The following is a 12897-nucleotide window of genomic DNA, read 5'->3' on the forward strand; positions in this document are numbered from 1 at the left end:
TGACACACTCCCCCCGGGGACTCTCCTGTAAATACTGACACACTCTCTCTGGGGACCCTCCTGTAAATACTGACACACTCTCTCCGGGGACCCTCCTGTAAATACTGACACACTCTCTCCGGGGACTCTCCTGTAAATACTGACACACTCCCTCCAGGGACCCTCCTGTAAATACTGACACACTCCCTCCGGGGACCCTCCTGTAAATACTGACACACTCTCTCCGGGGACCCTCCTGTAAATACTGACACACTCCCTCCGGGGACCATCCTGTAAATACTGACACACTCCCTCCGGGGACCCTCCTGTAAATACTGACACACTCCCTCCGGGGACCCTCCTGTAAATACTGACACACTCCCTCCGGGGACCATCCTGTAAATACTGACACACTCCCCCCGGGGACCCTCCTGTAAATACTGACACACTCCCTCCGGGGACCCTCCTGTAAATACTGACACACTCTCTCCAGGGAACCTCCTGTAAATACTGACACACTCTCTCCGGGGACTCTCCTGTAAATACTGACACACTCCCTCCAGGGACCCTCCTGTAAATACTGACACACTCCCTCGGGGGACCCTCCTGTAATTACTGACACTCTCCCCCCGGGGACCCTCCTGTAAATACTGACACACTCCCTCCGGGGACCCTCCTGTAAATACTGACACACTCCCTCCGGGGACCCTCCTGTAAATACTGACACACTCCCACCGGGGACCCTCCTGTAAATACTGACACACTCTCTCTGGGGACTCTCCTGTAAATACTGACACACTCCCTCCGGGGACCCTCCTGTAAATATTGACACACTCTCTCTGGGGACTCTCCTGTAAATACTGACACACTCTCTCCAGGGAACCTCCTGTAAATACTGACACACTCTCTCCGGGGACCCTCCTGTAAATACTGACACACTCTCTCCGGGGACTCTCCTGTAAATACTGACACACTCTTTCCAGGGACTCTCCTGTAAATACTGACACACTCCCCCAGGGAACCCTCCTGTAAATACTGACACACTCCCTCCGGGGACCCTCCTGTAAATACTGACACACTCCCTCCGGGGACTCTCCTGTAAATACTGACACACTCTCTCCGGGGACCCTCCTATAAATACTGACACACTCTCTCCGGGGACTCTCCTGTAAATATTGACACACTCTCTCCGGGGACCTTCCTGTAAATACTGACACTCTCCCCCCGGGGACCCTCCTGTAAATACTGACACTCTCCCCCCGGGGACCCTCCTGTAAATACTGACACACTCTCTCTGGGGACCCTCCTGTAAATACTGACACACTCCCTCCGGGGACCCTCCTGTAAATACTGACACACTCCCTTCGGGGACCCTCCTGTAAATAGTGACACACTCCCTCCGGGGACCCTCCTGTAAATACCTACACACTTCCTCCGGGGACCCTCCTGTAAATACTGACACACTCTCTCCGGGGACCTTCCTGTAAATACTGACACTCTCCCCCCGGGGACCCTCCTGTAAATACTGACACTCTCCCACCGGGGACCCTCCTGTAAATACTGACTCACTCCCTCCGGGGACCCTCCTGTAAATACTGACACACTCTCTCCGGGGACTCTCCTGTAAATACTGATACACTCCCTCCGGGGACCCTCCTGTAAATACTGACACACTCCCTCCGGGGACCCTCCTCTAAATACTGACACACTCCCTCCGGGGACCCTCCTGTAAATACTGACACTCTCCCTCCGGGGACCCTCCTGTAAATACTGACACACTCCCTCCGGGGACCCTCCTGTAAATACTGACACACTCCCTCCGGGGACTCTCCTGTAAATACTGACACACTCCCCCGGGGACCTTCCTGTAAATACTGACACACTCTCTCCGTGGACCCTCCTGTAAATACTGACACACTCCCTCTGGGGACCTTCCTGTAAATACTGATACTCTCCCCCCCGGGACCCTCCTGTAAATACTGACACTCTCCCTCCGGGGACCTTCCTGTAAATACTGACACTCTCCACCCCGGGACCTTCCTGTAAATACTGACACACTCTCTCCGGGGACTCTACTGTAAATACTGACACACTCCCTCCGGGGACCCTCCTGTAAATACTGACACACTCCCTCCGGGGACCCTCCTGTAAATACTGACACACTCTCTCTGGGGACCCTCCTGTAAATACTGACACACTCCCTCCGGGGACCCTCCTGTAAATACTGACACACTCCCTCCGGGGACCCTCCTGTAAATAATGACACACTCCCTCCGGGGCCTCTCCTGTAAATACTGACACACTCTCTCCGGGGACCCTCCTGTAAATACTGACACTCTCCACCCGGGGACCTTCCTGTAAATAATGACACACTCACTCCGGGATTCTCCTGCAAATACTGACACACTCTCTCCGGGGATTCTCCTGCAAATACTGACACTCTCCACCCGGGGACCTTCCTGTAAATACTGATACACTCCCTCTGGGGACTCTCCTGTAAATACTGACACACTCTCTCCGGGGACCCTCCTGTAAATAATGACACACTCTCTCCGGGGACCCTCCTGTAAATACTGACACACTCTCTCCGGGGACCCTCCTGTAAATACTGACACTCTCCCCCCCGGGGACCCTCCTGTAAATACTGACACACTCCCTACCGGGGACTCTCCTGTAAATACTGACACACTCTCTCCGGGGACCTTCCTGTAAATACTGACACTCTCCCCCCGGGGACCCTCCTGTAAATTCTGACACACTCCCTCCGGGGACTCTCCTGTAAATACTGACACACTCCCCCCGGGGACTCTCCTGTAAATACTGACACACTCTCTCTGGGGACCCTCCTGTAAATACTGACACACTCTCTCCGGGGACCCTCCTGTAAATACTGACACACTCTCTCCGGGGACTCTCCTGTAAATACTGACACACTCCCTCCAGGGACCCTCCTGTAAATACTGACACACTCCCTCCGGGGACCCTCCTGTAAATACTGACACACTCTCTCCGGGGACCCTCCTGTAAATACTGACACACTCCCTCCGGGGACCATCCTGTAAATACTGACACACTCCCTCCGGGGACCCTCCTGTAAATACTGACACACTCCCTCCGGGGAACCTCCTGTAAATACTGACACACTCCCTCCGGGGACCATCCTGTAAATACTGACACACTCCCTCCGGGGACCCTCCTGTAAATACTGACACACTCCCACCGGGGACCCTCCTGTAAATACTGACACACTCTCTCTGGGGACTCTCCTGTAAATACTGACACACTCCCTCCGGGGACCCTCCTGTAAATACTGACACACTCTCTCTGGGGACTCTCCTGTAAATACTGACACACTCTCTCCAGGGAACCTCCTGTAAATACTGACACACTCTCTCCGGGGACCCTCCTGTAAATACTGACACACTCTCTCCGGGGACTCTCCTGTAAATACTGACACACTCTTTCCAGGGACTCTCCTGTAAATACTGACACACTCCCCCAGGGAACCCTCCTGTAAATACTGACACACTCCCTCCGGGGACCCTCCTGTAAATACTGACACACTCCCTCCGGGGACTCTCCTGTAAATACTGACACACTCTCTCCGGGGACCCTCCTGTAAATACTGACACACTCTCTCCGGGGACTCTCCTGTAAATATTGACACACTCTCTCTGGGGACCTTCCTGTAAATACTGACACTCTCCCCCCGGGGACCCTCCTGTAAATACTGACACTCTCCCCCCGGGGACCCTCCTGTAAATACTGACACACTCTCTCTGGGGACCCTCCTGTAAATACTGACACACTCCCTCCGGGGACCCTCCTGTAAATACTGACACACTCCCTCCGGGGACCCTCCTGTAAATACTGACACACTCCCTCCGGGGACCCTCCTGTAAATACCTCCACACTTCCTCCGGGGACCCTCCTGTAAATACTGACACACTCTCTCCGGGGACCCTCCTGTAAATACTGACACACTCTCTCCGGGGACCTTCCTGTAAATACTGACACTCTCCCCCCGGGGACCCTCCTGTAAATACTGACACTCTCCCACCGGGGACCCTCCTGTAAATACTGACTCACTCCCTCCGGGGACCCTCCTGTAAATACTGACACACTCTCTCCGGGGACTCTCCTGTAAATACTGATACACTCCCTCCGGGGACCCTCCTGTAAATACTGACACACTCCCTCCGGGGACCCTCCTCTAAATACTGACACACTCCCTCCGGGGACCCTCCTGTAAATACTGACACTCTCCCTCCGGGGACCCTCCTGTAAATACTGACACACTCCCTCCGGGGACTCTCCTGTAAATACTGACACACTCCCCCGGGGACCTTCCTGTAAATACTGACACACTCTCTCCGTGGACCCTCCTGTAAATACTGACACACTCCCTCCGGGGACCTTCCTGTAAATACTGATACTCTCCCCCCCGGGACCCTCCTGTAAATACTGACACTCTCCCTCCGGGGACCTTCCTGTAAATACTGACACTCTCCCCCCCGGGACCTTCCTGTAAATACTGACACACTCTCTCCGGGGACTCTCCTGTAAATACTGACACACTCCCTCCGGGGACCCTCCTGTAAATACTGACACACTCCCCCCGGGAACCCTCCTGTAAATACTGACACACTCCCTCCGGGGACCCTCCTGTAAATACTGACACACTCCCTCCGGGGACCCTCCTGTAAATACTGACACACTCTCTCCGGGGACCCTCCTGTAAATACTGACACACTCTCTCTGGGGACCCTCCTGTAAATACTGACACACTCTCTCCGGGGACTCTCCTGTAAATACTGATACACTCCCTCCGGGTCCCTCCTGTAAATACTGACACACTCCCTCCGGGGACCCTCCTGTAAATACTGACACACCCTCTCTGGGGACCCTCCTGTAAATACTGACACACTCTCTCCGGGGACTCTCCTGTAAATACTGATACACTCCCCCCGGGGACCCTCCTGTAAATACTGACACACTCCCTCCGGGGACCCTCCTGCAAATACTGACACACTCCCTCCGGGGACTCTCCTGTAAATACTGACACACTCCCCCAGGGACCATCCTGTAAATACTGACACGCTCCCTCCGGGGACCCTCCTGTAAATACTGACACATTCCCTCCGAGGACCCTCCTGTAAATACTGACACACTCTCTCCGGGGACTCTCCTGTAAATACTGACACACTCCCTCCTGGGACCCTCCTGTAAATACTGACACACTCCCTCCGGGGACCCTCCTGTAAATACTGACACACTCTCTCCGGGGACCCTCCTGTAAATACAGACACACTCTCTCCGGGGACTCTCCTGTAAATACTGACACACTCTCTCCGGGGACACTCCTGTAAATACTGACACTCTCCCTCTGGGGACCCTCCTGTAAATACTGACGCACTCCCCCCAGGGACCCTCCTGTAAATACTGACACACTCCCCCCGGGGACCCTCCTGTAAATACTGACACACTCCCCCCGGGGACCCTCCTGTAAATACTGACACACTCTCTCCGGGGACTCTCCTGTAAATACTGACGCACTCCCCCCAGGGACCCTCCTGTAAATACTGACACACTCCCCCCGGGGACCCTCATGCACATAAGAACTAGGAGCAGGAATCGGCCATCTGGCCCCTCGAGCCTGCTCCACCATTCAATGAGATCGTGGCTGATCTTTTGTGGACTCAGCTCCACTTTCCGGCCCAAACACCATAACCCTTAATCCCTTTATTCTTCAAAAAACTATCTATCTTTATCTTAAAAACATTTAATGAAGGAGCCTCTACTGCTTCACAAGGAATTCCATAGATTCACAACCCTTTGGGTGAAGAAGTTCCTCCTAAACTCAGTCCTAAATCTACTTCCCCTTATTTTGAGGCTATGCCCCCTAGTTCTGCTTTCACCCGCCAGTGGAAACAACCTGCCCGCATCTATCCTATCTATTCCCTTCATAATGTTTCTATCAGATCCCCCCGCATCCTTCTAAATTCCAACGAGTACAATCCCAGTATACTCAACCTCTCCTCGTAATCCAACCCCTTCAGCTCTGGGATTAACCTAGTGAATCTCCTCTGCACACCCTCCAGTGCCAGTACGTCCTTTCCCAGGCAAGGAGACCAAAACTGGACACAATATTCCAGGTGTGGCCTCACTCACACCTTATACAATTGCAGCATAACCTCCCTAGTCTTAAACTCCATCCCTCTAGCGATGAAGGACAAAATTCCATTGGCCTTCTTAATCACCTGCTGCACCTGTGAACCAACTTTTTGCGACTCATGCACTAGCACACCCAGGTCTCTCTGCACAGCAGCATGTTTTAATATTTTATCATCTAAATAATAATCCCTTTTGCTATTATTCCCACCAAAATGGATAACCTCACATTTGTCAACATTGTATTCCATCTGCCAGACCCTAGCCCATTCACTTAGCCTGTCCAAATCCCTCTGCAGACTTCCAGTATCCTCTGCACTTTTTGCTTTACCACTTATCTCAGTGTCGTCTGCAAACTTGGACACATTGCCCTTGGTCCCCAACTCCAAATCACCTCTGTAAATTGTGAACAGTTGTGGGCCCAACACTGATCCCTGAGGGACACCACTAGCTACTGATTGCCAACCAGAGAAACACCCATTAATCCCCACTCTTTGCTTTCTATTAATTAACCAATCCTCTATCCATGCTCCTACTTTCCCCTTAATGCCATGCATCTTTATCTTATGCAGCAACCTTTTGTGTGGCACCTTGTGAAAGGCTTTCTGGAAATCCAGATATACCACATCCATTGGCTCCCCGTTATCTACCGCACTGTTAATGTCCTCAAAAAAATCCACTAAATTAGTTAGGCACGACCTGCCCTTTATGAACCCATGCTGCGTCTGTCCAATGGGACAATTTCTATCCAGATGCCTCGCTATTTCTTCCTTGATGATAGATTCCAGCATCTTCCCTACTACCGAAGTTAAGCTCACTGGCCTATAATTACCCGCTTTCTGCCTACCTCCTTTTTTAAACAGTGGTGTCACGTTTGCTAATTTCCAATCCGCCGGGACCACCCCAGAGTCTAGTGAATTTTGGTAAATTATCACTAGTGCATTTGCAATTTCCCTAGCCATCTCTTTTAGCACCCTGGGATGCATTCCATCAGGTCCAGGAGACTTGTCTACCTTTAGCCCCATTAGCTTGCCCATCACTACCTCCTTGGTGATAACAATCCTCTCAAGGTCCTCACCTGTCATAGCCTCATTTCCATCAGTCACTGGCATGTTATTTGTGTCTTCCACTGTGAAGACCGACCCAAAAAACCTGTTCAGTTCCTCAGCCATTTCCTCACCTCCCATTACTAAATCTCCCTTCTCACCCTCTAAAGGACCAATATTTACCTTAGCCACTCTTTTGTGTTTTACATATTTGTAGAAACTTTTATCTGTTCTTACATTCTGAGCAAGTTTACTCTCTTAATCTATCTTACTCTTCTTTATAGCTTTTTTAGTGGCTTTCTGTTGCCCCCTAAAGATTTCCCAGTCCTCTGGTCTCCCACTAATCTTTGCCACTTTGTATGCTTTTTCCTTCAATTTGATACTCTCCCTTATTTCCTTAGATATCCACGGTCGATTTTCCCTCCTTCTACCGTCCTTCCTTTTTGTTGGTACAAACCTTTGCTGAGCACTGTGAAAAATCACTTGGAAGGTTCTCCACTGTTCCTCAATTGCTTCACCATAAAGTCTTTGCTCCCAGTCTACCTTAGCTAGTTCTTCTCTCATCCCATTGTAATCAATTTGTTTAAGCACAAAACACTAGTGTTTGATTTTATTGATATTGACACTCCCTCCGGGGGACCCCCCCTGTGAATAACTCTGATAACCCATCTCCTCTCCCTCTCTTCCACTCTCTCTCTCTGGCTCTGTTTCCTCTCCCCCCCCACCCCCCCCCCCCCCCCCCCCCCACCCGGTCCCCAGCCCGTGGAGTTCAGCGGAGCGCTGGAGGAAGAGTTCACGGTCGCGCGGCTCTATATCAGCAAGATGAAGTCCGAGGTGAAGACGCTGATCAAGCGATGCCGGAAACTGGAGGAGACACAGACCGAGTACAGCCGGAAGATGGAGGAGAATAACCGGGAGCTCTCCACCTGCCAACTTCTCATCTCGCAGGTAGGCGTAGTGAGGGAGAGAGAGCGCGAGGGCAACGCACGTTACTCTGTCTCTAACCCCGTGCTGTACCTGTCCTGGGAGTGTTTGATGGGGACAGTGTAGAGGGAGCTTTACTCTGTATCTAACCCCATGCTGTACCTGTCCTGGGAGTGTTTGATGGGGACAGTGTAGAGGGAGCTTCCCTCTGTATCTAACCCCGTGCTGTTCCTGTCCTGGGAGTGTTTGATGGGGACAGTGTAGAGGGAGCTTTACTCTGTATCTAACCCCGTGCTGTACCTGTCCTGGGAGTGTTTGATGGGGACAGTCTAGAGGGAGCTTTACTCTGTATCTAACCCCGTGCTGTACCTGTCCTGGGAGTGTTTGATGGGGACAGTGTGGAGGGAGCTTTACTCTGTATCTAACCCCGTGCTGTTCCTGTCCTGGGAGTGTTTGATGGGGACAGTGTAGAGGGAGCTTTACTCTGTATCTAACCCCGTGCTGGACCTGTCCTGGGAGTGTTTGATGGGGACAGTGTAGAGGGAGCTTTACTCTGTATCTAACCCCGTGCTGTACCTGTCCTGGGAGTGTTTGATGGGGACAGTGTAGAGGGAGCTTCCCTCTGTATCTAACCCCGTGCTGTTCCTGTCCTGGGAGTGTTTGATGGGGACAGTGTAGAGGGAGCTTTACTCTGTATCTAACCCTGTGCTGTACCTGTCCTGGGAGTGTTTGATGGGGACAGTGTAGAGGGAGCTTTACTCTGTATCTAACCCCGTGCTGTACCTGTCCTGGGCGTGTTTGATGGGGACAGTGTAGAGAGAGCTTTACTCTGTATCTAACCCCGTACTGTACCTGTCCTGGGAGTGTTTGATGGGGACAGTGTAGAGGGAGCTTTACTCTGTATCTAACCCCGTGCTGTACCTGTCCTGGGCGTGTTTGATGGGGACAGTGTAGAGAGAGCTTTACTCTGTATCTAACCCCGTACTGTACCTGTCCTGGGAGTGTTTGATGGGGACAGTGTAGAGAGAGCTTTACTCTGTATCTAACCCCGTGCTGTACCTGTCCTGGGAGTGTTTGATGGGGACAGTGTAGAGGGAGCTTTACTCTGTATCTAACCCCGTACTGTACCTGTCCTGGGAGTGTTTGATGGGGACAGTGTAGAGAGAGCTTTACTCTGTATCTAACCCCGTGCTGTACCTGTCCTGGGAGTGTTTGATGGGGACAGTGTAGAGGGAGCTTTACTCTGTATCTAACCCCGTGCTGTACCTGTCCCGGGAGTGTTTGATGGGGACAGTGTAGAGGGAGCTTTACTCTGTATCTAACACCGTGCTGTACCTGTCCCGGGAGTGTTTGATGGGGACAGTGTAGAGGGAGCTTTACTCTGTATCTAACCCCGTGCTGTACCTGTCCTGGGAGTGTTTGATGGGGACAGTGTAGAGGGAGCTTTACTCTGTATCTAACCCCGTGCTGTAACTGTCCTGGGAGTGTTTGATGGGGACAGTGTAGAGGGAGCTTTACTCTGTATCTAACCCTGTGCTGTACCTGTCCTGGGAGTGTTTGATGGGGACAGTGTAGAGGGAGCTTTACTCTGTATCTAACCCCGTGATGTACCTGTCCTGGGCGTGTTTGATGGGGACAGTGTAGAGAGAGCTTTACTCTGTATCTAACCCCATACTGTACCTGTCCTGGGAGTGTTTGATGGGGACAGTGTAGAGAGAGCTTTACTCTGTATCTAACCCCGTGCTGTACCTGTCCTGGGAGTGTTTGATGGGGACAGTGTAGAGGGAGCTTTACTCTGTATCTAACCCCGTGCTGTACCTGTCCTGGGCGTGTTTGATGGGGACAGTGTAGAGAGAGCTTTACTCTGTATCTAACCCCGTACTGTACCTGTCCTGGGAGTGTTTGATGGGGACAGTGTAGAGGGAGCTTTACTCTGTATCTAACCCCGTGCTGTACCTGTCCTGGGCGTGTTTGATGGGGACAGTGTAGAGAGAGCTTTACTCTGTATCTAACCCCGTACTGTACCTGTCCTGGGAGTGTTTGATGGGGACAGTGTAGAGAGAGCTTTACTCTGTATCTAACCCCGTGCTGTACCTGTCCTGGGAGTGTTTGATGGGGACAGTGTAGAGGGAGCTTTACTCTGTATCTAACCCCGTACTGTACCTGTCCTGGGAGTGTTTGATGGGGACAGTGTAGAGAGAGCTTTACTCTGTATCTAACCCCGTGCTGTACCTGTCCTGGGAGTGTTTGATGGGGACAGTGTAGAGGGAGCTTTACTCTGTATCTAACCCCGTGCTGTACCTGTCCCGGGAGTGTTTGATGGGGACAGTGTAGAGGGAGCTTTACTCTGTATCTAACACCGTGCTGTACCTGTCCCGGGAGTGTTTGATGGGGACAGTGTAGAGGGAGCTTTACTCTGTATCTAACCCCGTGCTGTACCTGTCCTGGGAGTGTTTGATGGGGACAGTGTAGAGGGAGCTTTACTCTGTATCTAACCCCGTGCTGTAACTGTCCTGGGAGTGTTTGATGGGGACAGTGTAGAGGGAGCTTTACTCTGTATCTAACCCTGTGCTGTACCTGTCCTGGGAGTGTTTGATGGGGACAGTGTAGAGGGAGCTTTACTCTGTATCTAACCCCGTGATGTACCTGTCCTGGGCGTGTTTGATGGGGACAGTGTAGAGAGAGCTTTACTCTGTATCTAACCCCATACTGTACCTGTCCTGGGAGTGTTTGATGGGGACAGTGTAGAGAGAGCTTTACTCTGTATCTAACCCCGTGCTGTACCTGTCCTGGGAGTGTTTGATGGGGACAGTGTAGAGGGAGCTTTACTCTGTATCTAACCCCGTGTTGTACCTGTCCTCGGAGTGTTTGATGGGGACAGTGTAGAGAGAGCTTTACTCTGTATCTAACCCCGTGCTGTAACTGTCCTGGGAGTGTTTGATGGGGACAGTGTAGAGGGAGCTTTACTCTGTATCTAACCCCGTGCTGTACCTGTCCTGGGAGTGTTTGATGGGGACAGTGTAGAGGGAGCTTTACTCTGTATCTGACCCCATTTTTTAACACAGATACATACATAGAAGATAGGAGCAGGAGGAGGCCTTTTGGTCCCTCGCGCCTGCTCCCCCATTCATCACCATCATGGCTGACCATCCAACTCAATCTGCTCTCTCCCCATCGCCTTGGATCCCGTTCTCCCCAAGTGCTCTATGCAGCCGACTCTTGAATATATCCAATGTTTCAGCATCAACTACTTCCTGTGGTAATGAATTCCACAGGCTCACCGCTCTCTGGGTGAAGAAATGTCTCCTCACCTCTGTCCGAAATGGTTCACCCTGGTTCTGAGGAATGTGGAGGGACAGAGAGATCTCGGGGTTCATGTCCACAGATCTCTGAAGGTTGCCACTCGAGTGGATAGAGCCGTGAAGAGGGCCGATAGTGTGTTAGCGTTTATTAACGGGGGGCTCGAGTTTAAGAGCCGCGGGGTTATGCTGCAACTGTACCAGACCCTGGTGAGACCACATTTGGAGTATTGTGTGCAGTTCTGGTCACCCTACTATAGGAAGGATGTGGAAGCATTGGAAAGGGAGCAGAGGAGATTTACCAGGATGCTGCCTGGATTGGAGGGTGGGTCTTATGAGGAAAGGTTGAGGGAGCTTTGGAGCGGAGGAGGATGAGAGACGACTTAATAGAGGTGTATAAGATGATGAGGGGGATAGATAGAGTGGACGTTCAGAGACGATTTCCTCGGGTGGATGTCGCTGTGACAAGGGGGCATAACTATAAGGTTCGGGGTGGGAGATATAGGAGGGATGTCCGAGGTAGGTTCTTTACTCAGAGAGTGGTTAGGGTGTGGAATGGACTGCCTGCTGTGAGAGTGGAGTCGGGACACTTTAGGAACTTTCAAGCGGTTATTGGATAGGCACATGGAGCACACCAGAATGACAGGGAGTGGGAGAGCCTGAGCTTGGCTTCGGACAAGGCTCGGCACAACATCGAGGGCCGAAGGGCCAGTTCTGTGCTGTGCTGCTCGATGTTCTAGGAAGGAACTCGTCACCATCCCTGCCCATGGTGTTAGCGCCAATGTGCAACACGCCCTCTGGGTCTCCGCCCTCCCTCTTCAGAATGTCCCCTGCCCGTTCAGAGACCTCCTGGACCCTGACCCTTGACGCCCCACATTCAGTGAAAGGCGTGAGCGAGGGCACGCTTGTGAGATTTCGGACAACTGAACGGCGGTCGCTGTCTTTCAGCACGAGGCGAAGATCGGCTCCCTGACGGAGTGTATGCAGAGCCTGGAGCTGCGCAAGCGCCAATTGGAGGAGGCCTACGACGCACTCAGCGAGGACATGGCCAAACTGCAGGCACAAGGTACAGGGTGCCCGAAACCAGGGGGGGGAGACACGCACGCGGGGGTTTATAGAGACAGATCGGAGGGTCGGTGCTGAGGGAGCTCCGCACTGTGGGAGGGTCGGTGCTGAGAGAGCGCCGCACTGTGGGAGGGTCAGTGCTGAGGGAGCGCCGCACTGTGGGAGGGTCGGTGCTGAGGGAGCTCCGCACTGTGGGACGGTCAGTGCTGAGGGAGCTCCGCATTGTGGGAGGGTCAGTGCTGAGGGAGCTCCGCACTGTGGGAGGGTCAGTGCTGAGGGAGCTCCGCACTGTGGGAGGGTCAGTGCTGAGGGAGCTCCGCGCTGTGGGAGGGTCAGTGCTGAGGGAGCGCCGCACTGTGGGAGGGTCAGTGCTGAGGGAGCGCCGCACTGTGGGAGGGTCAGTGCTGAGGGAG

At 52.6% G+C, this 12897-nt stretch overlaps 1 protein-coding gene across 1 annotated transcript in view; it reads left to right on the plus strand.

The window, feature by feature from the left end:
• The window catches only part of LOC140406690 (kinesin heavy chain-like), a gene marked incomplete at its 3' end in the record, with an annotated part of 45103 nt that extends 32611 nt beyond the window's left edge, over positions 1–12492 (plus strand). The window contains exons 14-15 of the mRNA XM_072494672.1: positions 7956–8144; positions 12368–12492. Of these exons, the coding sequence (XP_072350773.1) occupies positions 7956–8144; positions 12368–12492 (314 nt within the window). The remainder of the gene's footprint in view (positions 1–7955; positions 8145–12367) is intronic.
• Positions 12493–12897: the final 405 nt, after the last annotated feature.

The sequence above is a fragment of the Scyliorhinus torazame genome, unplaced genomic scaffold (assembly GCF_047496885.1).
Source record: "Scyliorhinus torazame isolate Kashiwa2021f unplaced genomic scaffold, sScyTor2.1 scaffold_796, whole genome shotgun sequence".
Taxonomy (NCBI): domain Eukaryota; kingdom Metazoa; phylum Chordata; class Chondrichthyes; order Carcharhiniformes; family Scyliorhinidae; genus Scyliorhinus; species Scyliorhinus torazame.